General features: G+C 42.6%; 1 protein-coding gene across 2 annotated transcripts in view; it reads right to left on the minus strand.

Annotated features, from left to right (window-relative positions):
* Positions 1-1858: 1858 nt before the first annotated feature.
* Positions 1859-25621, minus strand: part of LOC311232856 (uncharacterized protein) — a 50352-nt gene continuing 26589 nt past the window's right edge. Inside the window, exons 2-4 of one of the 2 annotated variants that reach the window (XM_084319686.1) lie at positions 22171-22248; positions 5782-5909; positions 1859-3338 (exon numbers count right to left, since the gene is read on the minus strand). In XM_084319686.1, the coding sequence (XP_084175812.1) occupies positions 3281-3338; positions 5782-5909; positions 22171-22227 (243 nt within the window). In that variant the 5' untranslated portion in view covers positions 22228-22248 and the 3' untranslated portion in view covers positions 1859-3280. Of the gene's footprint in view, positions 3339-5712; positions 5910-22170; positions 22249-25621 lie in introns of both variants that reach the window. The other variant, XM_084319685.1, reaches the window with a different exon arrangement.

Raw genomic sequence — 25621 nt, forward strand, 5'->3', positions numbered from 1 at the left:
AGGTTTGAAATGAAATGTCCCTAAATGTAATCAGAAAAAGTGTTACTTGGGTTGTTATTCCGTCTAAGGGAACTAGATCTATCTGCGGCCTCAAACCCGACGTAACAGATTTAACTAGCTGAAATTCTTTAACACATTTCCATGACATTTCTAATAACTTTTCTGACATGTATCATTTCCCATAAAACATTTCCATAAAACATTTCCAGAAAACACCATTTTCAAATTCCATGACTATTTCCATGAGCATATGAACCCTGTAATGGTTCTTAACACATTGACAGCCAAAAACGGCTTACGACGTGTGTGCTGGCCATGCTAATTCTGCCAGACCACGCTGTACGACGTTATTGAGATCATATTTAATTTTTTCGCCATGGCATTCATAATTCCGCCACCCAGCCTCTGATGATACAGTGGGACTCTGCACAACAGTGCAACGCCTCAATACCGCCGCCTGGTGGATGATCTGGCGAGTTACAACCGGAAGTGGATCTGGTGATCTCGGTGCATCTGGGAAATCCGTCCGGCAGTCACATATCGTTGCGGGACTATAGACACACACTGGCGTGCATATGGATCGCTGCCATAACTCAATAATCGATTGTTGTTGAATGATGTTTCTCAGTTATCGACCTCTGTACATATAAAGAGACTAATTTTGGCCGGTTTTACGGCTGCCAAAAAGTTGATAGCGTCACGCTGGATTCAACCGGATAAAATGTGCCGGAAGGTATGGGTTCTTACCTATCTCGATGTGATTTATCTAGAGATATCCACTGCACGAATTTGAGGTGTTAATGAAGCCAGCATAGCAGTCTGGGTAGCTGTGGTGGAGAAGATAAAAGGAAACATATAAATTTGTAATTTTCTGATGTTAAATGAAATAGTGGATGTATAGTCCAAGTGGGGGTCCTGAGGGGGGGGGGGGGGGGGGAGGGGAAGGAAAGAGTGAGGAAGAGCGAGCATGAGTCCATGTATTGTATTTATTATTTTTATGTCTTTTAATCTACATTCATTCTGATTTAATTACTGGACTGTCATTATTGTTATTATTATTTCTGTTATTGTCCTGTGATTTATCATTGATTATTACTGTTACTGTATTGTTTGTCTCGTTTCATGTTAAAAAAAGGGAAAATAAAAAACATCTGTTCAAAAAAAAAAAACGATATGATTTGGGCGTTTATTGCGCCATACAAACCGGAAATGGATCTAGTCAATCGACATCAAATAAGTGGGATCTTTTTCCTCCAGTCTCATCGGCGAACGGTAAGAGGACAGTAACGTTACTTTCAGCTTGATTGTTTATTCTTTTCAGTGCAAACCGCTCTGATCAATATATCACCTATACTACATAAAGCATTTACTGACGATCACGGAATTATAAACGACCCCCCCCCCCTTTCATCCGCGCATGATGAATCATAACGTATACGATCATGTACCGTTGAATTTTTTTATATAGCGTGTATCGGCAATAAACGGCAGTTGATAATCTATATGCGTTTATGCCTATAACTCACGTTCTATGAATTACTGCAGAAAACGATAAAAACATACTTATATTCTAGACAGTATTTTTGGAAGAATCTATGAATGAAAAAGTATAACGTTCCTACATCCTGAACGATAGATAATCGATGTTGAATGGGCCATAGTAATGTCAATTTAGCAATACAATTTAAAAAGTTATAGCCCTGCAAAGAAGGTGAACATCTCCATAGGCTTAGACTGGTGGCAGTGAGCCTACATTGATGGATAGAAGCGTGGCAGTCAATGTGTTAAGCTGGTGTAGCTAGTCCTGCTACACATATACTGTAAAGCTTATTAACGAAGATAAGAGATCAGGTTGAAGAGCATACAAGACCTTTAATGGTATAAACAATATGTTGTTAAAAAAATCTCCTATTTCTAAAAAGACAACTTTTCAGGAATTTTCACATTGATGACCATTGTCTTTTAGAAACTCTACATTGGGGTTTAAATAGGTTCCATGCAGCCTATCGGGTCATGAAACACTCCTCCTAACCCATAAAAGACCACATTAACCTTCAATTCAAGTAAAACATGGTAATAGCCAAAAAACGGAGTTAGGAAATGTTCAAGTGACAGCAGTGACATGACACTGTTGTAGAGTGGATAGTAATAGATAGCAAACTGCCATTTTGTCAGATTAGCAGTGTAGTGAAAAAAGAGCCAATAGAACGCATCCACAAAGAGAGGTGCTGCCTAGGTCGACACACTGTTCAGATTGTAAAGAATAGCAGTGCACTAATTTCTCATTAATTGAAAAGGCACTTTGTAGATTTTCAACCTTAAAGGGGCATGTCAACATTATGGGAAATGCGCCTACCATCTTCTCCAGAGTCAGACAAGAAGACGGATACCAATATCCTCTCTGTGCGTTCAGTGGGAAGTTCAGTCTGCAAGCTAGCCTAGCTTAGCACAAATTAATGGAAGCGGATACGGACAGGAAATTGGTATCCATCTTCTTGCCTGACTCTGGAGAAGATGGTAAGCACTTATTTAAGCATATTTCCCATAATGTTGGTGTGTTCCTTTAATCCTATCATTCTATTGTGAGAAGGATGTGACAATCGGAGGATGTGTCCAGAGAAATTCCTACGGGTGACATCACAGAGAGGAGAGCAGCCCTCTAGTGAACTGCAGACACTATTTCCTCAACCATTTCTTCAACCTTCCTCAAGTTGGGCCAAATACAGTTGAACATAGTTGAGGAAATAGTGTCTACAGTTCGCTAGATGTCTGCTCTCCTCTCTGTGACGTCACCCGGAGGAATTTCTCTGGGTGCCGATGCGGCTGAGCTCTCGAGACACATGTTGACGAGTTACATGTCTGATTATTACATGTCCTCCTCACAACAGAATGACAGGATTATGGTTGAAAATCAGTGAAGTGCTCCTTTTAACCAACCATCAGCCCTGACGGAGGTCGCAAGCCCAAGCACCGGTTAAATAAATTGTCACTAGAAGGAGGGACGAGTGTGCAGCTATTCTTCACAATGTGAAAGATTAGCATCGTAACCATCTGCTGTACTTTTCAAGGTTTTCAAAACACATTTTATCAGTAAAATAAACTCAATATGCCGACTAGCTAATGTCACAGGAAATAGTAGATTACTTCAGATTACATCAGATTGGTTTAGTAACGGCCTGGATGGATTAAGAAAGTCATAAGTATACTAAACAGTTCAAAGTTATTTCTTTAATTGTGCTGCCCAGCTGCATCAAGGAAGTCATCAATTGAGCCGCTGCTTTTACTTCTTCTTTTTCGCCGCCTTCTTTTTTGCCTTCTTGCTAGGCGCTCTTCTTTGGCTGCAAACACAAAAAGGAAAATTAAGTACCTGTCCCGTACGCATGGACAAATACATACACAAACACAAGTGTAAAATGTACAGGGCATTTTCATCAAAGGCTGGTCAGTCAAGGGACTGTTGACCCCTTTAAAAATAATTTTGGATGACGAATGGAAATGTTATGAGGAATGAATGTGACAGGCAGACACCACGTTGAAAACCACTGACTTATAGGACCGCATTGTTTCGACAATTTAGGTATTGAAAATTTGTATACTGTTGGCGATGGAAGAATTTGACCTCATTTAACTGTTGCAAGTTGCTCTGGATAATGACTTGAGTGTCTATTAGAACCTGTGCGGTTCACAGTGCCAGGCACATGCCTTGTAGTACTCTCAAAATCCTAGGTTCCAATCTGGTTTAGCAACATAGAGCAGCATATAAAACATAATTCAACAGCAAATACTGCGGCATGGTCATGCTGGACCTACAAAAGGCCTTTGACACGGTCAATCACTCCATTCTGATTGACAAGCTAAAAGCAATTGGTTTTGATAGTCTATCAGTGAGCTGGATGCAATCCTACCTTGAGGGGAGGGAACAGATGGTGGAGGTAAACGGTACCCTATCCCCCCCCCCTCACAGTGAGCTGTGGTGTTCCACAAGGAAGCATACTAGGACCGCTACTGTTCCTAATTTATGCAAATGACATGTCGTCAGCTTGTGACTGCAACTTGTTCCTGTTTGCGGACGACTCAGCCCTGCTGGTCTCTGACAAGAACAAGTTACAGGTTGAAAAAACCCTCAGCTCGGAACTAGGCAGAATCTGCATATGGCTCGCTGATAACAAACTATCATTACACATGGGCAAAACAGAGTCCATTCTCTTCGGTTCAAATAACAAACTCAGCAAGACCGACGGCTTCTCAGTTACAGTGGGTGACAATATTGTCACAAGGAAAGATGAAATTACCTACCTGGGGTCCATCCTAGAGGCTAATCTCTCCTGTGACAAAATGGCATCCAATGTAATAAAAAAAGTCAACCAACGAACTCGATTCTTGTACCGGATCTCCTCTCTGGTAAACAAGAACACCCTGAAGACTCTGGCAGGAGCACTCATTCAGGGGTACTACGACTATGCTTGCACCTCATGGTACCAAAGCACCTCAAAGGCGCTAAAAACAAAATTACAAACATCTCAAAACAAACTGGTCAGACTACTGCTTGACCTTACTCCTAGAACCCACCTCACCCCTGCCCACTTCGACAACCTAGGATGGCTTAGAGTAGACGACAGAGTACAACAACTTGCAATGGGCCTGGTCTACAAGATACACTACACGACCAAGGTACCCATGTACATGTCAAAATACTTCCCAAAGGTCAGTGAATACCACGATCACAACACCAGAGGGAGCTCCACAAATCATGTCAAACCCAGATTCGGCTCAAATAAGGGACTAAACACGTTTCGCAATTATGCCACATCAATGTGGAACGCCCTACCCAAAGCTGTAAAGGAATGTGGATCACTACCCACTTTCAAAACCTCTCTCAAGGGACACCTACGGGAGACTGCAATTCAACACTGGCCCCTGTAAATATCCTAACCCAATCATTCCAACCCCCTCCAATGTACAGTCATTTACCTAGTATGGTTTTGTCAATAGTTCAATGTACAATTGTGTTTGTTTGTACAGTGTCTCCTCCCCCCCCCCCTCAATGTACAGTGTTACTTGTTTATACAGTGTGCCCCCCGCCCCCCCCCCCCCCCAACCACCTCCAATGTAAATTACCCAGTATGGTTGTCAATATCCCAATGTACCCAACCCCCCCCACCCAACCTCCAATGTACAGTTTCTACGTCAAATGTATATACTCCCTTTTCTTGACTCCTTCTGTATCACAAACAGTACTGTATTTGCAAATCTGGTATGTCATAAATGTATAGATGTAGCAGTACTGACTATCTGTATGTCATGTATGTCATATATGTCTATATGAATTGAAAATGGGGGACCCTGATGGAAACAAGACAAACGTCTTTCTCAGGTCTGCATCCCCTTAACAATTGTATGTATTGAGCCGTACTGTATTGTACCCATTCTGCAATCTGTTAAATAAAGTTTTCATTCATTCATTCATTCCAAAACGCAAAATAATGAAGGTGTTGTTTACAGTAAGTCCTTCTACGTTCATCGTATTCCATTCCAGACATCTTGGTAGAAAAACAACATGTAATTAAAAAACAAATAACAGGTGAGGAAATGACAACCGTGGCCAATGAGTTGTGGCATTGCGACATATTTATATTGGTAGGCATGACAAGTCACTAGAATACTATGAACAGTGTTGTGGAACAGTTTTGAAAGCTGTGTGGAAGGCGTTACCTGGGACCACTTTTGTGGTTTGAGTTCTTGGAGAGGAGCGCCAGGTTGTTTTGGAACGTCGTAACTGACCTTGTGTCCGTGGTCCCTGCCTTCTCGACTGAAGAGCTGGAGATGAACCCTGAGCTGCTGCAGGCCCCCAGCTGCTTCGCAGTTAGCTTGGTGACGACAACTTTACAGGACTTCACCTGGGGGTGACACTGGGAGGGGGAAGATGGAGGCTTATTCACCTTATTTAATTTTTTTTAATGAATTAATCTTTATTTCGAACATGATTTAAAAAACAAAGAATAAAAAAAAAAAGACAAACAACGAAAAATATATACACATCACTGTTCGAAAAGGAGTAGGAAGAAGCCTAAGCTTATCATGCCCTACCCCTATCCGCCACTTCCAAGTGGGAACATTAATTAATACTTAAATTATATAATGGAGAATATCCACATTATCAATAATTCTCCATTCTTAACATTGAAAACAACATAAAATAAATAAACAATATCAGTATCTATAATGTAGTACAAAAGAAAAAGAAAACAACAGCTTAGAATCAAGATTGACAATAGTCACCCCCCCCCCCCCCCCCCCCTTTCCTCTTTTTGGTAATTTCCAAATATCATTCCTTTATATATATATAAAAAAAAAAAGTTAAATAGAGCAATATTTTAGCTTTCCTTCATTTTATCTTCTAGCCCATTTGTCATGTACAAAGGTCTGATGGCCATATAAATATACCTGGGGCGGGCTGTACATGAGGCCAGCCCGTCCCGTAAGTGCTTTAGCACAGGTCCCGGTAGGCAAGAAACAAACAAATGCGTTTTTCCAAAAAGTAAATGATATTTATTATAATACAAAAGGGGAATGAAACCCACAACAAATAGACAAACAGGGAAAAGGTAAGGGGAGAACAAACATGGTAAAATACAATAAGGTAGGCACAAACCCTAGTGACCTAGTGTCACAGGACACAACCACAAGCCATGTGGTTGGCAGTCTGGGAATCACCCAGCAAATGTACACCAAGTGACCAGTACACTATAGCTCCACACAGGGTGGCAAAAAGGCAGAAGGCCCAATACATATATATATTAGGACTGTCAGTTTATCGTGTTAATTAGATTAATTAATTACACAGCAAATTATCGCGTTATGAAAATTAACTCAAATAAAAAAAAATATTTTTCTTTTAATATAATTCATTTTTATATAATTTCTTTGTTTGTTTTTTATCTCATTCATTCCATAATAATGTAAAATAAACATTTACAAACTTTTTTTTAAATGTCCATTTGCATGTTCTTGGTATCTGATTCTAGGGACATCTATGGATCTCAGGGAATGTATTCCCAGTGTCAGAAATACTGTGTCTGTTACTAGGCTTGAGTAAATTGTAATGAACCAAATGAGAATATCAATTCAATTTTTTTTTTTTAAATTTTTTTTACTGTGAATAACACCATGCTAAAATTGACCAGACCTGAAAAATCTAAGCAAATGAATAAAGGGAAGATGATTAAACAGAAGGTTTTGTAGATACAGTACTGAATTCTGCCATCCGGACACATGCCATTTGAAATATGATTATAGAATATAAAATATCAGGCCTAAAATGGTTATGCGATTAAAATGCGATTAATTAATTACAAATCCTATAATTAATTAGAGTACTTTTTTTAATCGCCTGACAGCACTAATATATTATGCCTACCAGGTAAGTAGTGTGAACAGGGGCGTAGCTGGGGGGGGGGGGGGGGGGGGGGGGGGGGGGGGGGCCCAGCACTGGGGGGGGGGGGGGCCCTACATTTTTTATTTTTATTTTTTTACTAGACATCACTCAGGTGTATTATTGATGCTCTCATTGATACTATGTTTGTTTCTGAAGTGTGTGTGTGTGTGTGTGTGTGTGTGTGTGTTCGGATCAGCAGTGCAGGTGCTGAACTGCTGATCCGAATGTATCGGTAAAAACCATATTATGCGTTTTCATCAATAAAAAAATTGCCAAAAAAAATGCTTTAATCAATGGGAGGACGGGGATATTTGCGAGTGCTTAAAATATATCTTAAATAATGGCTATGGGTCTAATACACTCGTCGCTTATCAATGACTTGCTTGCAGTCAACATGTACGAAACGGATTGTTTTTTCATCAGTACATTTCCGTTTTATACCGTTTTGAATACAAGTATAGTTTTGGTGATTTCTAGTAAGTCCAGAGAAAGACGCGATAATAGCCCTTTAGTGGAATACACAAAACACGTTGTAATTTTTCGGCTGATTTATGAATCATTTTCAAATAAACGCTAGATTATCGATAGTATATGTGTCCTTATGCACGATACAGAAGCGGGCTAAAAAATCGCTGCTCAGCGCCAACGGTACGCACACACACACACACACACACACACACTCCGATGGCGGTGAAAGGAACATCTGATTAACCCAAGACTGGTAACATATATTCCTTACCTCACATCTGATGTTCTGCAAAAAGATTAATCAAATTCTTGATCGCCATTCCAAATATTGATCGCGTTTATTGATCCGTTATATAAAGGATAAATAAATTTTTTTTAAATACAGTATCCCCAAAACACACAATCCACGCTGCTCTGAGTGTCCCCAGTCCATCTGTTATAACGATACTGCATGCCCGAGAAGTAAAACCTGGACCGGAGTTATTTTTTTTGATGCACATCCCCAGCCAATCCAATTCAATGATGTGCAATACCATCCGGGAGACGATAGGCGGCGGTATTTGCCCTTTTGCGAGCTCAGACCCATTCCCAATGATAACATCAGGTTGGATGGATGAAAATGAATGGATATCGCTAATAAAAGAAATAACGATTAAAACCTGACAATACTCGTGATTGGCGCTCAAGCGATGGCAAGTTAACCCGACTATCATCGGGGTCGGCGCTGAATGTGTTAATGTTTTAATGTTTTGTAAAGCACTTTGAATTGCTTCGATGCTGAAATGTGCTATGTACCTATGTACCTGTTTAGAAACATTAAGAAACGTGGACTTAGTATATTTTAGTTCTAGTTGCCAAGGAAGTTAAAGCTTTGCTTCAGGACAAGATAGTGTTGCTCTCAGGACAGCTATTAACCGTTTCGTGGCCAATGTGGCTCCCCATTGCTGCACGTATCCGCTTCAAGGCCCTCGACCTAGCATACCGTGCGGCAAAGGGAACCGCTCCCGCCTACCTCCAGTCAATGGTCTCTAACTACACACCCTCAAGACCCCTACGCTCTGCATCTTCTGGCCGCCTCAGACCTACTCCTATCCAAGCTCCAGGAGGGTCATCAAAGAGAAGTCGCCTATTCTCAGTCCTTACCCACCCCAGTTAGGACAGTCGAAACCTGTCCAATCTTTCGCCGTCGACTAAAGACGCACTTCTTCAACCATTATCTGAAATAATGGGGGGGGGGGGGGGGAAGAAAAAAAAATATCGAACCCTAACTAACCTTACTGTCATGCACTTACTGTCCTAATAAACTAACCTACACTGTCTGTAACACTTTGATGAACATTGTTACTCAGCTGATAGAGTTGTACCCTTCCTGATGACTTGTCGTACAGAACTTGTAAGTCGCTTTGGATAAAAGCGTCAGCTAAATGACTAAATGTAAAATGTAAATGATGGGCGCCATCCTTTAAAACCTCTTCCACCGGTACCGGTCCCGAAATGACATCTGGTCATAAATCAATATTTTTCAGACTGCGATTTTTATTTCAACCGTATTCAAGTATAAACATCATAAACATGTCACAACAGCATGTAGAATGTATATGAACGAGATCAGTGGCAGTTTTTAATGTTTGGTCATTATTAGCATGGTGTTATTCACTGTCAAAGATGCAAAGAAAAATCATACTTCATATTCTCCTTTGTTTCATCACAATTTAAGCAAGCCTAGAAATAGACACAATATTTCTGACACTGAATACATTCCCTGAGGTCCATAGATGTCCCTAGATACCAAGAATATGCAAATGGGCCTTGTAGAAGTGGAGCAATATTCCATTTACCTAGGTATATATTTTAGGCGGATTTTCTGAAAATATTCCACGGGGGAAGAGGTTAAACGGCCAACCACGTATATATACGTGTTACCACTCGGTTTTTCTTTTATTCCATTTTAATATCCTATGTCACGGAGCTGTATGTTGGCTGGAAACGGCATATCGGGACTCCGAAAGTGCAGTACCGGCCGATCCTGGTATTGGCGCTGTCTCGATAATGCCGTTTCCCCTGTTGCAGACAGGGTGTAACTTTTTTTTCTGTAGCCTGAAGCGAGGGCTTTACCCAATCGCCAGAAATACTTTTTGCAACGCCGAATTCTGTATGCAGTAAAGGAATATAGCATCAGCCAATGGACATATCGATCTACCAGATGGCAATCAATAACTGGGAAATTCTTTTTGGAATCCAACCGGCCACAGGTAAGAGTGATTTGACGTCAATTTCAATCTGATCGGGCCTTGTTCTCATAGCCATCCACCCGGTCAACGTATGATGTTGCAATAATGAATGCCGTTATTGGTAATCAATAGTTTTTTACTAGAATACACGTTGCCGGCCATTACGGAGCATTTTGGAAATGACACCAGACCGCCCTGAAACTACACTCATATTCACCACGGTATAAAACGGGAATGTATGAATGAAAAAAAATTCAGTTTTTTGCATCTTGACCAGAAGAAACTCAATGACAATATTATTAGATCCATAGCTAATATATAATATAGCTTTAGGCCTGCAAACACATTTTGTGCCAAAAACGACTTATTACGTTTCTGGGCCCCGACCATAGAGTGCCAAAAACAACTTTTTACGTTTCTGGGTCATTTTTCCTTTTTTTCGATATTTTTATTCATTATCCATCCAGGGACCCTGGTGTTATCATAGGGAATTAGTCTGAGATCGCCAAAGTGCAATACCGGCCACATCCAGCTAGGCGGCGGTATCGAGCACCCTTTGAAACCTTGTGTTACATCCCAATGTATATATTCCCCAGTGTGTGTCTCCATGTGTGTGTGTTCTCCATTTTGTTTCCTCCCTCCAGCCATTGTTCCCTTCACCATTGGTCCCTGCCAGGCCAATCCTTCCATTATTGCAACACAGCACCGATTGGTGGATGGCTTTCCAGACTCCAACACTCAATCCACACCACCCAATCATGGATCACCCCACACCTGTTAAAACATGGCTTCTCACTTCAGTCTTTCTCTCTCTCTGGCATGAGGCTAGGCCTGTTGTGTTTTTGGTAAACCTGTAACTTTGACAGTATTGCATTTCGTTGATTGGCCTTTGGTGCTTAGTAGTAATTTCCTTGTGTGTGTATGGCCACAGAGAGAGTATTGTTAGTTATAGTTTGTTTTTGTATATATTCTGCCTTTGTTTCTGTATAATTAATGTGTTTTTCTCTCTTTCTCAGGAAGCACAGATGGGGTGAGCTGCCATTTCCTTTGGACATTGTTTTCTCCTGTTTTGGTTAGGTAAGAGTAGTTTAGGTAATGTAATCTCTTTTACCATAGATTAGATTGTGTTTATTTGGAGTATAGTGGTGTTTGTTTGTTGTTTTGGCCTGGGCTCACCCCTGAGCTACATGTGCTTCCTTTGCCTCTATTCAATAAATATCATTGTTGTTTACAAACCTGGTCCATCTTTTCTGTCAACCAACTGTTATGTTACAGCCCTTTACCCTTAGACTCACAGGGGTCGTAACATAAATGGGGGCTCTGCCTGGATTTTGTAACCCGTGTTCAATTGTTGGTTGATGGATTTGTGAACTGTGTTTGTTTACACTTGTATAGTTATTAATTAATTTGTGTAAAAATGGCATTTGTGTAAAAAAAAATAATGGCAGTTAGTACTTTTGATCTGGGGAGATTCTTGAGCAATCCTACTTGGGAAGCGCTAGATAGCTGCCGCAAGGCAGACTTAGTGGAGATTGCCACACATTTTAAACTCTCGGTTCTACAAAAGCATCTTAAGCAGGATATCAGGTGTCTTGTGGTAGATAAGCTGTTGGAGCAGGGGACGCTTGTTTTACCTGCGGTCTCTGATGAACATGCAAGTCCTCCTGGTGAACCTACGGAAGCACCGCCTTCTGAGGAGCAAGCCCAGGGTGCTGAAAAGGCAGGTGTGAACGTCACATTGCCACATTTTCACTTGACCTCTCCTGTGTCAACTGGGTCTCGAGAAGGGGCCCAGGTCAAGGTTAGAATAGCACGTCTCCAGATGGAGGCTCAGGAGAAGGCACAAGGAGTATCGGCTTCGTAGAATGGAGCTTGAGGCAGAAAATGAAAGGGCTGTTAACATTCGTAGGTTGGAGCTTGAGCATGAAGTGGAAAAAGAGCTCAGACTGCGGAGGTTGGAGCTGGAAGTCCTAAGGAGTGAATCCAACTCTGCTACACCGACTCCTCCACAAGGCCCGGGTATGTCCTCCTCCACAGCTTATTCATCACACACTTTTGATATAAGTAAACACATTGCTTTGGTGCCTCCGTTCCGAGAGACAGAAGTTGATACTTATTTTAATGTGTTTGAGCGTATTGCTGCTTCATTGCGCTGGCCAAGAGAGGTCTGGCCTTTGTTGCTTCAATGCAAATTGACTGGTAAAGCCCAAGAGGTTTGTTCAACACTTTCCCTAGAAGATAGTCTATTGTATGATACTGTGAAGGCTGCCATCCTTCGTGCATATGAGCTTGTGCCCGAAGCTTATAGGCAGAGGTTTCGCAGTCACAAGAGAGCTGTCAACCAGACCTTTGTAGAGTTTGCTAGAGAGAAGGGAACTCTCTTTGATAAATGGTGTGCAGCAAGCAAGGCCTCAGATCTTAACTCTCTCAGAGAACTCATTCTATTAGAAGAGTTTAAGAATCGTTTGCCAGAGCGTATTGTAATTTACCTGAGTGAGCAGAAAGTGTCCACTCTGCAGCAAGCTGCTGTATTAGCTGATGAGTTTGCGCTAACCCATAAAACTGTGTTTGTAGATAGGCGTGACTCGTTTCTCCCCCATGATTTCTCTCAGAGACCTTCTGTCCCCAACCATTCAGAATTCACACACCCCCGACCAAGAATGTCACCTCCACGCTCAAAAGAGGAGCGGACATGTTACTACTGTCATAAATCTGGTCATGTTATTTCTGACTGTTTAACATTGAAACGTAAGCAGCAACCGTCCTCTCAGAACTTTAGACAACCCAAAGGGGTTGGTCTGATTAAAATGGCACCTGATTCCGATCAACAGATGCACAATGATCAGGATGTTCTCGATCCTTGTTTCAGGCCATTTACTTCCAAGGGTTTAGTTTCCTTGACAGGGGATCCAAAAGATCAGTGTACAGTTCAGATCTTACGAGATACTGGAGCCTCACAATCCTTTATCCTCTCTGATGTACTACCTCTGTCTGAGAAATCTTCCTGTGGTTCTAGTGTCCTAGTTCAAGGTATTGAGATGGGTTTCGTGCCAGCCCCGTTACACTGTATTCATGTACAATCTGATTTGGTCACTGGTTTCTTTAAAATAGGGGTGAGACCTTCCTTGCCAGTTAAAGGCATTTCCTTTATCATGGGAAATGATTTAGCTGGAGGACAGGTGAACGCTGTGCTGGAAGTGTTGGATCACCCAGACACAGATTCTCTGCCTGATGACTTGTCACAGAACTTCCCTGAAGTTTTTTCTGCAAGTGTTGTCACTCGGGCTCAATTGAAAAAGAGAGGTGATGAAATTAATTTGTCTGACTCTGTTTTTGCTTCAGCCTTTGTCAGGGAGGAGTTGCTGGCTCCAACTTCTGATACCGCTGACAAACCACCGACTCATAGTAAGGTACCCCCACAGACAACTGTAACTAGTTCCGACGCTTTGAAGTTACCCGTTACTCGTGAAATGCTAATTACTGCCCAGAAGGCTGACCCTTCTCTTGCAAAATGTTTCTCTTCTCTTGAAACAGAACAGAGGAGAGAGTTGCATTCTTATTTTGTGGATGAAGGAGTTTTGATGCGTACATGGAGGTCCCATGGTACTAGACTGGCAGAGCATGCACAATCGGAGATAGGGCTACCAGATCAGGTACCAGACTGGAGCACTGTTTATCAGATTGTTGTCCCTGCAGTTTATCGTCAGCATGTACTGTTCTTGGCCCATGACCACCCTTGGTCTGGACACTTGGGAGTCACTAAAACATACAACAGAATACTTCAACATTTCTTTTGGCCCGGTTTGAAGTCCGATGTAGCACAGTACTGTCGTACCTGTAGTACTTGTCAGATCACCGGAAAGCCAATCCAGGTAATTCCACCTGCTCCCCTCTGTCCTATACCAGCGGTCGGTGAACCATTTGAACATGTCATAGTTGACTGTGTTGGTCCGTTGCCAAGGACCAAAGCCGGCAATCAGTTTTTGTTGACAATAATGTGTACCGCCACCCGTTTCCCTGAGGCTATCCCTCTTCGCAGAATTACAGCGCCTGTAATAATTAAGGCTTTGACGAAGTTCTTCTCCACGTTTGGACTGCCTAAGGTAGTACAAACGGACCAAGGCACCAACTTCCTGTCTAGGTTATTTGAGCAAGTGTTACAGTCCCTGGGTATCCGACATATAGTGTCCAGTGCCTACCACCCTGAAACTCAGGGGGCTCTAGAACGTTGGCATCAGACCTTAAAGTCCATGCTGCGTAAATATTGCTTAGACACAGAGAAAGATTGGGATGAGGGTGTCCCCCTTGTTCTATTTGCTGCGCGAGAGACCATACAGGAGTCTCTTGGTTTCAGTCCTGCTGAGCTCGTTTTTGGGCACACTGTTAGAGGGCCTCTGAAAGTTCTTAAAGAACGGTTCATGTCAAAGGGTGCCAGCACACCCACTAATGTTCTAGATTTTGTTAGCCAGTTTCGAGAGCGACTGCATCAGGCGTGCTCTCTCGCAAAAGAAGCGCTCTCTTCTTCCCAGAGAACTATGAAACGGCACTATGACGAGAAAGCTGTTTCTCGATCTTTCCAGCCAGGTGATAAGGTTCTAGTCCTGTTACCTATCCTTGGTTCTGCTCTTTCCGCTCGTTTTTCCGGACCGTATGCAATAGACAAGAAGATAAGTGATACAGACTATGTGGTTCGCACCCCTGATCGTAAACGTCACTCTCGTGTTTGCCACATCAATATGCTTAAACCATATTTTTCCAGAGATAGTGTGCAGGTGAAGACCTCAGACCAGACAGCCGGACTGGCCGTCTCTGCTGTTGCCTCAACTCCAATAGTTCCGGACTCTCCTGACGTTAGTGGTGAGGATGTAGATGGCTTGGAGTTGCGCAATGCAGCCCATCAGGGTGCTAGATTGTCCAACACTGAGATGTTATTGAACCTGCCCACTCACTTAGCACACTTACCTGAGGAGCAGCAAGAGGACATCACAAATTTGATTCAGGCCTACATGGCTCTGTTTGGTGATGTTCCCTCCTGTACTTCTGTATTGGCCCATGATATTAAAGTTAACAATGCTGTGCCTATCAAGCAACATGCATACCGTGTTAACATCACCAAGAGGGCCATGATGCAACAGGAGGTTGACTATTTGTTAAAACAGGGTTTAGCCAAGCCAAGTTGCAGTCCCTGGAGTTCACCTTGCTTGTTAGCTCCCAAATCGGATGGAACTCCTAGATTTTGTACTGATTTCCGAAAGGTAAATGCTGTCACCGTGCCTGGTTCCTTCCCACTGCCCCGCATGGAAGATTGTATTGACAACCTTGGATCTGCCACCTATGTTAGCAAACTAGATTTGTTAAAGGGTTACTGGCAGGTCCCTTTGACCCCCCGTGCCTCGGAAATCTCGGCGTTTGTTACTCCTGACAATTTTTTGCAATATACTGTAATGCCTTTTGGAATGCGTAATGCCCCGGCCACTTTCCAGCGACTGGTGACCCTAGTCCTGGCTGGTGTTCCAAATTGTAATGCCTATCTCGATGACCTGGTTGTCTATTCGACCAACTGGCGTGACCACATGACAACCTTGCAAACTGTCTTTGACCGCTTAGCTGGAGCCTCCCTGACCCTTAACCTTGCCAAGTGTGAGTTCGGCAAGGCTACGGTTACCTATCTTGGTAAGCAGGTAGGACAAGGCCAAGTGCGTCCGGTGGATGCAAAAATATCTGCAATCACAACTTTTCCAGTGCCTACTACTAGGCGGGAATTGCGTAGATTCCTTGGGATGGCTGGGTATTACCGTGGTTTTTGCCTGAACTTTTCTTCTGTCGTCACTTCTCTCACTAGCCTGTGTAGCCCGTCCAAACCATTCATTTGGACAGCTGATTGTCAAAATGCATTTGATAGTGTTAAAGCTCTCTTATGCAGTTCCCCTGTTCTCTCTGCTCCAGATTTCTCCCTGCCGTTCCAGCTGGAGGTGGATGCCAGCGGGGTGGGAGCTGGAGGAGTGTTATTACAGGAAGATCACGATGGTGTCAGTCACCCGGTTTGTTATTTCTCCCGGAAATTTAACAAACATCAACTAAACTATTCCACTATTGAAAAGGAGACTTTGGCTATGTTGTATGCGTTGCAACATTTTGAGGTGTATGTCGGTTCGAGCGTATTTCCAGTGGTAGTATACACCGACCACAACCCATTGGTTTTTCTGTCGCGGATGTACAACCACAATCAGCGCCTCATGCGTTGGGCGCTCATAGTGCAAAATTATAACCTCAGCATAAAGCATAAGAAGGGGTCTGAGAATGTGTTGGCGGATGCTCTATCTCGGAGTTAAATCTCTCGTGCTGTCGACTTGTTCTATTTTGCTGTCGACTCGTTGTCTGTTGCTGTCAACTCATTGTTGACCCGTGTGGTTGTACCAACTGCTAGTTTTTTTTATAGCTCTTTGTTTTGGAGTGCATGTTAACTCGGAGATGTTGAAAAACATGTTTAGTTGGTGTTAAGTGTCAAACATGTTTTTGTCTTATGTATGGGGGTGTTACATCCCAATGTATATATTCCCCAGTGTGTGTCTCCATGTGTGTGTGTTCTCCATTTTGTTTCCTCCCTCCAGCCATTGTTCCCTTCACCATTGGTCCCTGCCAGGCCAATCCTTCCATTATTGCAACACAGCACCGATTGGTGGATGGCTTTCCAGACTCCAACACTCAATCCACACCACCCAATCATGGATCACCCCACACCTGTTAAAACATGGCTTCTCACTTCAGTCTTTCTCTCTCTCTGGCATGAGGCTAGGCCTGTTGTGTTTTTGGTAAACCTGTAACTTTGACAGTATTGCATTTCGTTTATTGGCCTTTGGTGCTTAGTAGTAATTTCCTTGTGTGTGTATGGCCACAGAGAGAGCATTGTTAGTTATAGTTTGTTTTTGTATATATTCTGCCTTTGTTTCTGTATAATTAATGTGTTTTTCTCTCTTTCTCAGGAAGCACAGATGGGGTGAGCTGCCATTTCCTTTGGACATTGTTTTCTCCTGTTTTGGTTAGGTAAGAGTAGTTTAGGTAATGTAATCTCTTTTACCATAGATTAGATTGTGTTTATTTGGAGTATAGTGGTGTTTGTTTGTTGTTTTGGCCTGGGCTCACCCCTGAGCTACATGTGCTTCCTTTGCCTCTATTCAATAAATATCATTGTTGTTTACAAACCTGGTCCATCTTTTCTGTCAACCAACTGTTATGTTACAGCCCTTTACCCTTAGACTCACAGGGGTCGTAACACCTTGTATCTTGGCTTGTGCGTAGATTATATGTCTCCAGGTCGGCTTTCTTTTTCCGGGCAACACGAGCGGTTATAACGGTCGGATTGAGAAGAATCAAATGCTCCCGATGTATGATGTGTGGTGGATTATGTTGGCGACACGATGGACATCAATACTTGGAATCGCGATCAGATAATTGGAATATTCTTTTTGGGGTACATCCTAGTCAAGGTAAGGGCTATATGATATCACTGTTGCGTTGAGAATGTCTTCACTGCGATCCGAACGTGTTTGTGTAACGTTAGTCCACAACGTATGCCGTTGGTGACGATCAAAGCATAAAAAAACTACCCCCCCCCCTTTCATGCATTCATGATGAAACATAATACCTATGATATAGATTTTATTTGAGCATAATAGCGGGTTCAGGCAAGAAACGGCAACGGTTATAGTATAATACACGCTACAGGCTATTCCTCAGCATTTCGGGAATTACCCCAGACCGATCTAAAAACATACTTATATTCACCACGGTATAACGTGCAAATGTATGCATCTTGACCGGAGTATTGTATCCATAGCTATAATATAGAATATAGTTATAGCTCTACAAACAAGGTGATGGACTCCTATCTTTTAAAGCATTTAAGAGTAATGAAAAACATGGTCCTTTTGCTGCCCTAGTGGTTGATATTTTCACCCTGCTACACACTCAGGGCGCATTCCAAAGGTTTAAAAATGCTTCCCTTCCTCCTTTGTCCTCAATTCCTCCATGACCAAATTGTCGCCATATTTAAGGCCATCCCAAAGCCGTAGGAAATGCACAGTCTTGTCTCCTCCAGCGGAGGACACGTATCCTCATGCGGAGGTGTTTTTCGAAGATCTCCGACATAGGCTGTTAAGCGTATAAAGCTCCTCCCGGTTAGCTGTGCTAATGTTAGTTTAGTTGCTGGTACTGTACGGACGTTAGTGTTGCCAGAGACAGGATGGTAGTGGCTAGAAGGCATACACATTACAGCTGGCTGCGTTGCATTGTGGACTTCTCAAGCTTTATGGAAGCCATTGGCACGTGAGTGAACAGGGACATTCCATTCCTTCTGAACACGTTAGTTTCCTCTGCCTCTTCCCTCGCATCTCTTCCTCATTTCTTCTGAACACGTTCGTTTCCTCCGCATCTTCCCCTCACATCGCTTCCTCGCTTCACCATGACACATCACTTAGGAATCGAGGAATCTATGAACCTTTAGAATGGGACCCTCAAGACATTGACAGTATACCTCCAAAGAGTCAGTGTCAATGTCACTCTGACATCAACGATTGGGGTGGGACAGAGGTGTGCAAGCAGGGTGAAAACATCACCCACTAGGGGGCAGCAAAATAACCCATGTGTTTCATTACGAATCCCATACCTGTTGAGACAAGGTGGAGCGCGGGATGGATCCTGAGGTACTGCCGGTGTTCTGCCGAATTCTACTACCTCCTCGAAAACTGCTGCCGTAGCGCGAATCGCCTATATCTTTTGACAGCTGGGTGACGTCACCCTATAGTTCACTCCGAACTCCAACAGGTGTACCGACATGTTATTGTAACAAGTGTCAATTGAACATTGTTTATTATTTTATTAAGGATTGAAATGTCACCAAATCCTGTTTACAAATGTTTACAAGTGGTTACTATTGTTTATTATTTATTATTTCTTTATACCAAAGACACTTTTATCTGAACGTAACTTGGAAAGTTCACGTTCGAGAGTTTTGTACTTCCGGGTCAAGTATTCGCGCGTGTTAGAAGCAACCTTCCGGTTTGGGTTCAGTCTGAAACCAGCATTCCATGTGAAAGGTATGTGATTACTGTAGCGCGCAGTATTATTGTGTTTCACACTGTGTATATATTTTGTATAAGAATTGACTGTTGATAGATAATAATGACTTGATAGTGTTGTGACGAATGGTGTGGTTATATTATATGCACAATTGAAGGTTTTAGTCAGTGTATTTCACAGAGGGAATATAGTCAACCTATTGTTCTCTGTCAACAGACGTGACTGAGAGAACATTGTGTGACGCTGTTTTCTTTGTGGCATTGACCACCCGGTTCATGCAGGTATGTGCCTTAAGTTGTTTATTGTGCAAATATAATTGTTTAGAGTCTGAAACCAGCATTCCATGTGAAAGACGTGACTGAGAGAACATTGTGTGACGCTGTTTTCTTTGTAGCATTGACCACCCGGTTCATGCAGGTTGGTGGCTCCATTGCAGACCACCAAATAAAAGATTGAACAGTTGCCCATGTGTGCCGACTCGTCACTAAGCATCACACCCAGAACACAACGCAGGAGAACACGGACAGAACATCCGTTACAGTGGTACCGTTCGACCCGGATAAAGAAAAGAACGTTCGCCAGGATCGTTCGCCAGGGAAGCTGCAATTCCAAAGTCAACCAGCCCTCATCAAGGGGGAGACGCCAGGTATGTCAGTGGACTGATGTTGAACATTTCAGTGGACAGTTCACCGGTTTTGTTTTCCATGGACAAGGACATTGGATTTATAGAAAAAGAAAGAAGAAAAAGCCATGTAAATGTTACCAGTGAATGTGCAGTAAGACATTGATTTATTGACTGTATATAATGTGAATGTGTTATTGATCTGTTTGGTCAACCCATTATTGGAATATAATTATTTCATTCTTATTTGTTTTTTTAAGCTACTACAGTACAGTATTGAGTATTCCAGTAATTTTTTTTCTACTTTAGTCTGTGAGGGTTAGGAACATGGCAGAGGGTGGGACATTGGTGGCGGTGACAGTGCAGGTTAATTTATGATAATAATATACTAATGGATTCAATTTGTACGGCACTATACATTCGTGATAATTTTTTTGAGCCAGTGGGTGTTGGTAATGGGTTTCTAGTTCTTCTCGTTATACTCAGATGCTAAAGATCTCCTGTACAGGAGTGATAGCTCAGAGACGAGTGAGGGATTGAGCTAGAAACCGGGCCTAGAGACCCAGTATATATATATTTTTTGGAGCCAGTGGGTGTTAGTGGGGGATTTCTGTTTTTTTCTCGATACACTCAGATGCTAGAGACCTTCTATTACGGGAGTGATAGCTCAGGAACGAGTGTGAGGGATGGAGCTAGAGCCTGGAGCACTAGAGACCCGGTTAGATTTTTTTTCTTAGTAGGTGTCTATCATTTCTTTAATAAGTGCCAAGAATGGTGTGGCGTATCAGGCGTCGTGCTGGTCTAAGGGAATTCTGAGACTTGATCAATCTTTTTTATTCTCTGAACCTCTTATGGGAGGTGACTTTTGAGTCGACTGGGGGACTAGGTCCTTGTCTCTTGTGCCAGTTTAGGTCAGTGGTAGACTATCTATTTATTTTTTTCTCTTTTTATTTTCTCTCTTGCTCTGCTGACACAGGATGTTGGTGAAATTTCAGGAGGGGTGAATGTAACAAGTGTCAATTGAACATTGTTTATTATTTTATTAAGGATTGAAATGTCACCAAATCCTGTTTACAAATGTTTACAAGTGGTTACTATTGTTTATTATTTATTATTTCTTTATACCAAAGACACTTTTATCTGAACGTAACTTGGAAAGTTCACGTTCGAGAGTTTTGTACTTCCGGGTCAAGTATTCGCGCGTGTTAGAAGCAACCTTCCGGTTTGGGTTCAGTCTGAAACCAGCATTCCATGTGAAAGGTATGTGATTACTGTAGCGCGCAGTATTATTGTGTTTCACACTGTTGTGTATATATTTTGTATAAGAATTGACTGTTGATAGATAATAATGACTCGATAGTGTTGTGACGAACGGTGTGGTTATATTATATGCACAATTGAAGGTTTTAGTCGGTGTATTTCACAGAGGCAATATAGTCAACCTATTGTTCTCTGTCAACAGACGTGACTGAGAGAACATTGTGTGACGCTGTTTTCTTTGTGGCATTGACCACCCGGTTCATGCAGGTATGTGCCTTAAGATGTTTATTGTGCAAATATAATTGTTTAGAGTCTGAAACCAGCATTCCATGTGAAAGACGTGACTGAGAGAACATTGTGTGACGCTGTTTTCTTTGTGGCATTGACCACCCGGTTCATGCAGGTTGGTGGCTCCATTGCAGACCACCAAATAAAAGATTGAACAGTTGCCCATGTGTGCCGACTCGTCACTAAGCATCACACCCAGAACACAACGCAGGAGAACACGGACAGAACATCCGTTACATTATCATCTACAAATACATTCAGCTGCAAAGCCAATTACATGCAAATATTTACATGCTTATACAGTTCAAAAGGTGCAATGAAAAACATATGTTTAAGATATTGTTTAAGATATATCAACAAGACTCAACATGACGTTCGTCAGCAAGGTGGCAGAATATTGTAGAGTGAACGATTGTGGGTCATGCGCATGCGTGCGCAAGCGCAGGAGCGCTGGCAGCAGAATTCGAGGAAGAGTAGAATTTTGCAGAACACCGGCTACAATCTGCTCCTGGGTTAGCTTGGTGACGGCAACTGTGCAGGCCTTTACCTGGGGGGTAATATCAGGGGGGGTGGATTGTCTGCTGACTTCCAGGAGGTGTCCTGACTCCTGAGTATCCTCTTATTTCTTTTTGAGGACATTTTCTCACAAATGAGTGTTATCGCCGGTAGGGGTGCTAGTTGTCTGTCTAGATATTACAGCTTCGCTGATTACAGCTAAGCCTGTAACTGTACATGTGTAACATAGTGTTTACTATAACTGTACATGTTTAACAACATTTGTACTTTACCTCGTCATGTTGGTCTTCATGCACTCGCTTCTTCGGTCTTCGCTTTTTCGGAGGCATCTGACTTCCAAGTTATTTTGCCTGACAGAAAAAGGAGAAGATCGAGAGCAACGCTTAGAATAAAGTCAAGCCTTCTGTTTATTGTCAACTTGTTCTCTGAACACAATGAAAACTTCACATCGGATTTAAATTATGGCATTGGCGTTAAGCTGCATTCATGAAAAGTTTCTGACCCCCAAGTCATAAAAATACCTCTTGAACTGCTTCACGAAATGGCATCAAACATGTGTGTGCGATATCTCTGACTTGACTTGACTTTTTGACGTCACTCATTTAAAATAGTTCTGGGTATGCTACATGTTTTTAGCTGTTTGCATTAGTTCGGTGTGGTGAAACAAATACAAATTACAACTGCAAACTGTGGTCCCCATGTGTAACAAGTGGGATAGTAGGACTCAAACGCAGGAGGAACACAAAGTGACGTTTCCCAGGCTGTTTAATGAAGACAAAGGCAGGAACAAAAAGGGAGGGGCTGACTAACCAAAGAAATTACACAAAGAGACTAGAGAAACACTGGAGACACGATCAAGTCATATAGACTAGGATGTTACGGTTTGGCATGGTGGTGATGGTGGAGGTAGAACCCAATACAGCAGGACGAGAGCGAGTAGTGAGACGAGGCAGGAGTCGACGGTCACAATTAACAAGCTTTACTTGAAGGCAGCAGACAAAAGTACATTTCAAAGCACAAACATAAAAGGCGCAGCCGTGCTGGCACTGAGGAAAAACATAAACTCACTAGAAAAACAAAACCTGACCAGAAACGAACTGAGAACTCGAAAAAAACCAAAGAGCACAAAACGGGAACACTAACAAACAACTTACTTAGACTGAAAACACAGGTCTCCATTCCATGAACAAGAACGAGGGGGAACAGGACACAAGCAAAACAGGACTAGGGTATTACGCAACAAGGGCAATGACGGCGCACTGGTAGCAGGGGCGACAGGGTATATAAGCAGGGCTTGACGTTAACTTTTTGGCTCACTAGCCACTGTGGCTAGTGGTTTTCCAAAGTCACTAGCCACTCAGCATTTTCACTAGCCAAAAATCCCCGCACTCGCGCCCCCACCCAAAAAGTAATAAATATAGGTAATTTCTTCTTCACTAACCCCTGCTGGGGACAGTATCATTGTAATCATACTGCTACACGCCAACTGTACAACTGTGCTTCTGACTGTTGACTCCATTGTTTACTACTGCCTGCGACCAGTGACTCAGCCGCAAAAGGAGCTCCAGTTGGGGCAACGGCTAACTGGGACAAGATGGAGGGCGTAGATGTGGAAGAGTTGTGTTGAACCTAGCAATTACATTGTTGCTCCAAACGCCGTGAACATTATCATTGACACACCTATGCCTTGGCTGTGTTGAACCTAGCAATTATATTATTGCTCCAAACGCCGTGAACATTATCATTGACACACCTATGCAGGGCTTGACGTTAACTTTTTGGCTCACTAGCCACTGTGGCTAGTGGTTTTCCAAAGTCACTAGCCACTCAGCATTTTCACTAGCCCTGGGCAGGTGGGCAGGTGTCAACGTCAAGCCCTGTATATAAGGTACTAATTCAAACGAGCAACAGCTGGGAAGACACTGACAGAACTAGAACAAGACAGGACTGGAATGCAATAATACAGTAGATAACAGATTAAATCAATACTACAAAAATACAGACAGGGAAGGACAACACTAGACTATAGGCAGGGGAAACAATACAGATAACAGATACACAGGGAGCATGATAGTAGAGAACAAGGCAGAGACAAAACATGACAGATAAATAAAACAAGACATGAGCAGTAACGCCGACAGGCCACAAGATGGTGCCAGATGATAGTCTATGAGTCCGTGGCTGGAAGAGGACACCAGAGGAGCATTGTTCATGAGTCCAAGCAGCAGTTCAAGTAGTTCATAACATAGGACTTACTTAGACAAAGACACAGCAAAGACAGAATAGAAAACACAGACTAAAATACACAGGGGGGGGCTAATGACAAACAAGACACACCTGGGATGATTACATACAAGAGGTGACCTGGGAGGGGAAACAGACTACAGGGAACTACAGAAAACAAAATAACTACAACTCTGGAAACTAGACAGGGGACACAATACATAGAATTGAGACGAGAGGAACACAATACAAGAGGACTATACCTAGACCAGAGAGACATAATACATGACTAACAAGTAAACAACCAGACTAAACAGAGAAATGTAAACACAATAAACCAAGACAAGAGAAAACAAAACACATGGAAATAACTGAACTAGACCGGGGAACAAGATCGGGGGAGAGAGAGAGAGAGAGAGAGAGAGAGAGAGAGAGAGAGAGAGAGAGAGAGAGAGAGAGAGAGAGAGAGAGAGAGAGAGAGAGAGAGAGAGCTCTCCAGGGCAAAACAGGGGGATGGGCAGATGACCCAAAACCACGACACTGCGTAGCTCAACAAGCAGAGTGCTCTGAGCATGGCACTAATACAGCCAGGGTTAAGGGTTTGAAGAAGCCAGGCCTTCAGAAATATGTATGCATGCAGTCATTCCAAAATGCTTTGTATAACCAACCTCAACCCCAGCTGCAGGTCCTCCTCCACCTCAGAAAACGTTGGCGCATATGCCAACATGACCGAAAAACAGAAAGCTGATCGAGCCGCCTGGCCCATGTTGGGCACCGGTGTGGCAGCTGACCCCTGGCCAGTTGATCCTGTCTGAGTCAATTAGCCTGGCTCAGCATAGGTGTGCCAGCGCTCCCGCTCTGAGCCAATCAGCTTGAACCATGCCATGCTCACACCATCGGGCCGGATCGGGCCAGTCTCTTCTGATTGAGGTGGTTATATGAGGTGGTTACATGAGGCATTTTTATTCTTATCAGGCTATTATTCCAAGTATTAGTGGAATATTAGGGTCCATGTAAATGCAGCTATTGTTTTTGAAGGCTAAAACACTTGCACCATTGGATTGGATTGCAGCCTGGTGAGAGGATAGTTTCTCAATATTAAAGTGATAAAAAAAAAAAACCATTTTCATTTTATCAGTTCATAAATTGTTTTACTTACCGATATTAATCCCTGTATTAGCCTATAATAATTATTGCGGCACACTGGGGACTACATAGTTTTCCCATACAATTCCAACCTGTCACTCTGGTATCGACATCTGCATAGCTCGCTAACCTACTGTATAGACCTGTTCGCTGTTACCGTATATACCGTGTTCCAGCCAATCAGCAATACTAAACTGAGTCATGTGACTTTTTTTTGCCAAATCAGCATGGCTGTGAGTGTGAGTCTTTCACCTTTTATATATCTAGCTTTGGCATGGATTGATTGTTTAGTTCGCTAGCATGGCTAACAAATGCAAATATATTGTGTATAGGTGGCTGAAAGTGGGTATATCC

Source organism: Notolepis coatsorum (assembly GCF_963971535.1).
Source record: "Notolepis coatsorum genome assembly, chromosome: 8".
NCBI classification, from domain to species: Eukaryota; Metazoa; Chordata; class Actinopteri; order Aulopiformes; family Paralepididae; genus Notolepis; species Notolepis coatsorum.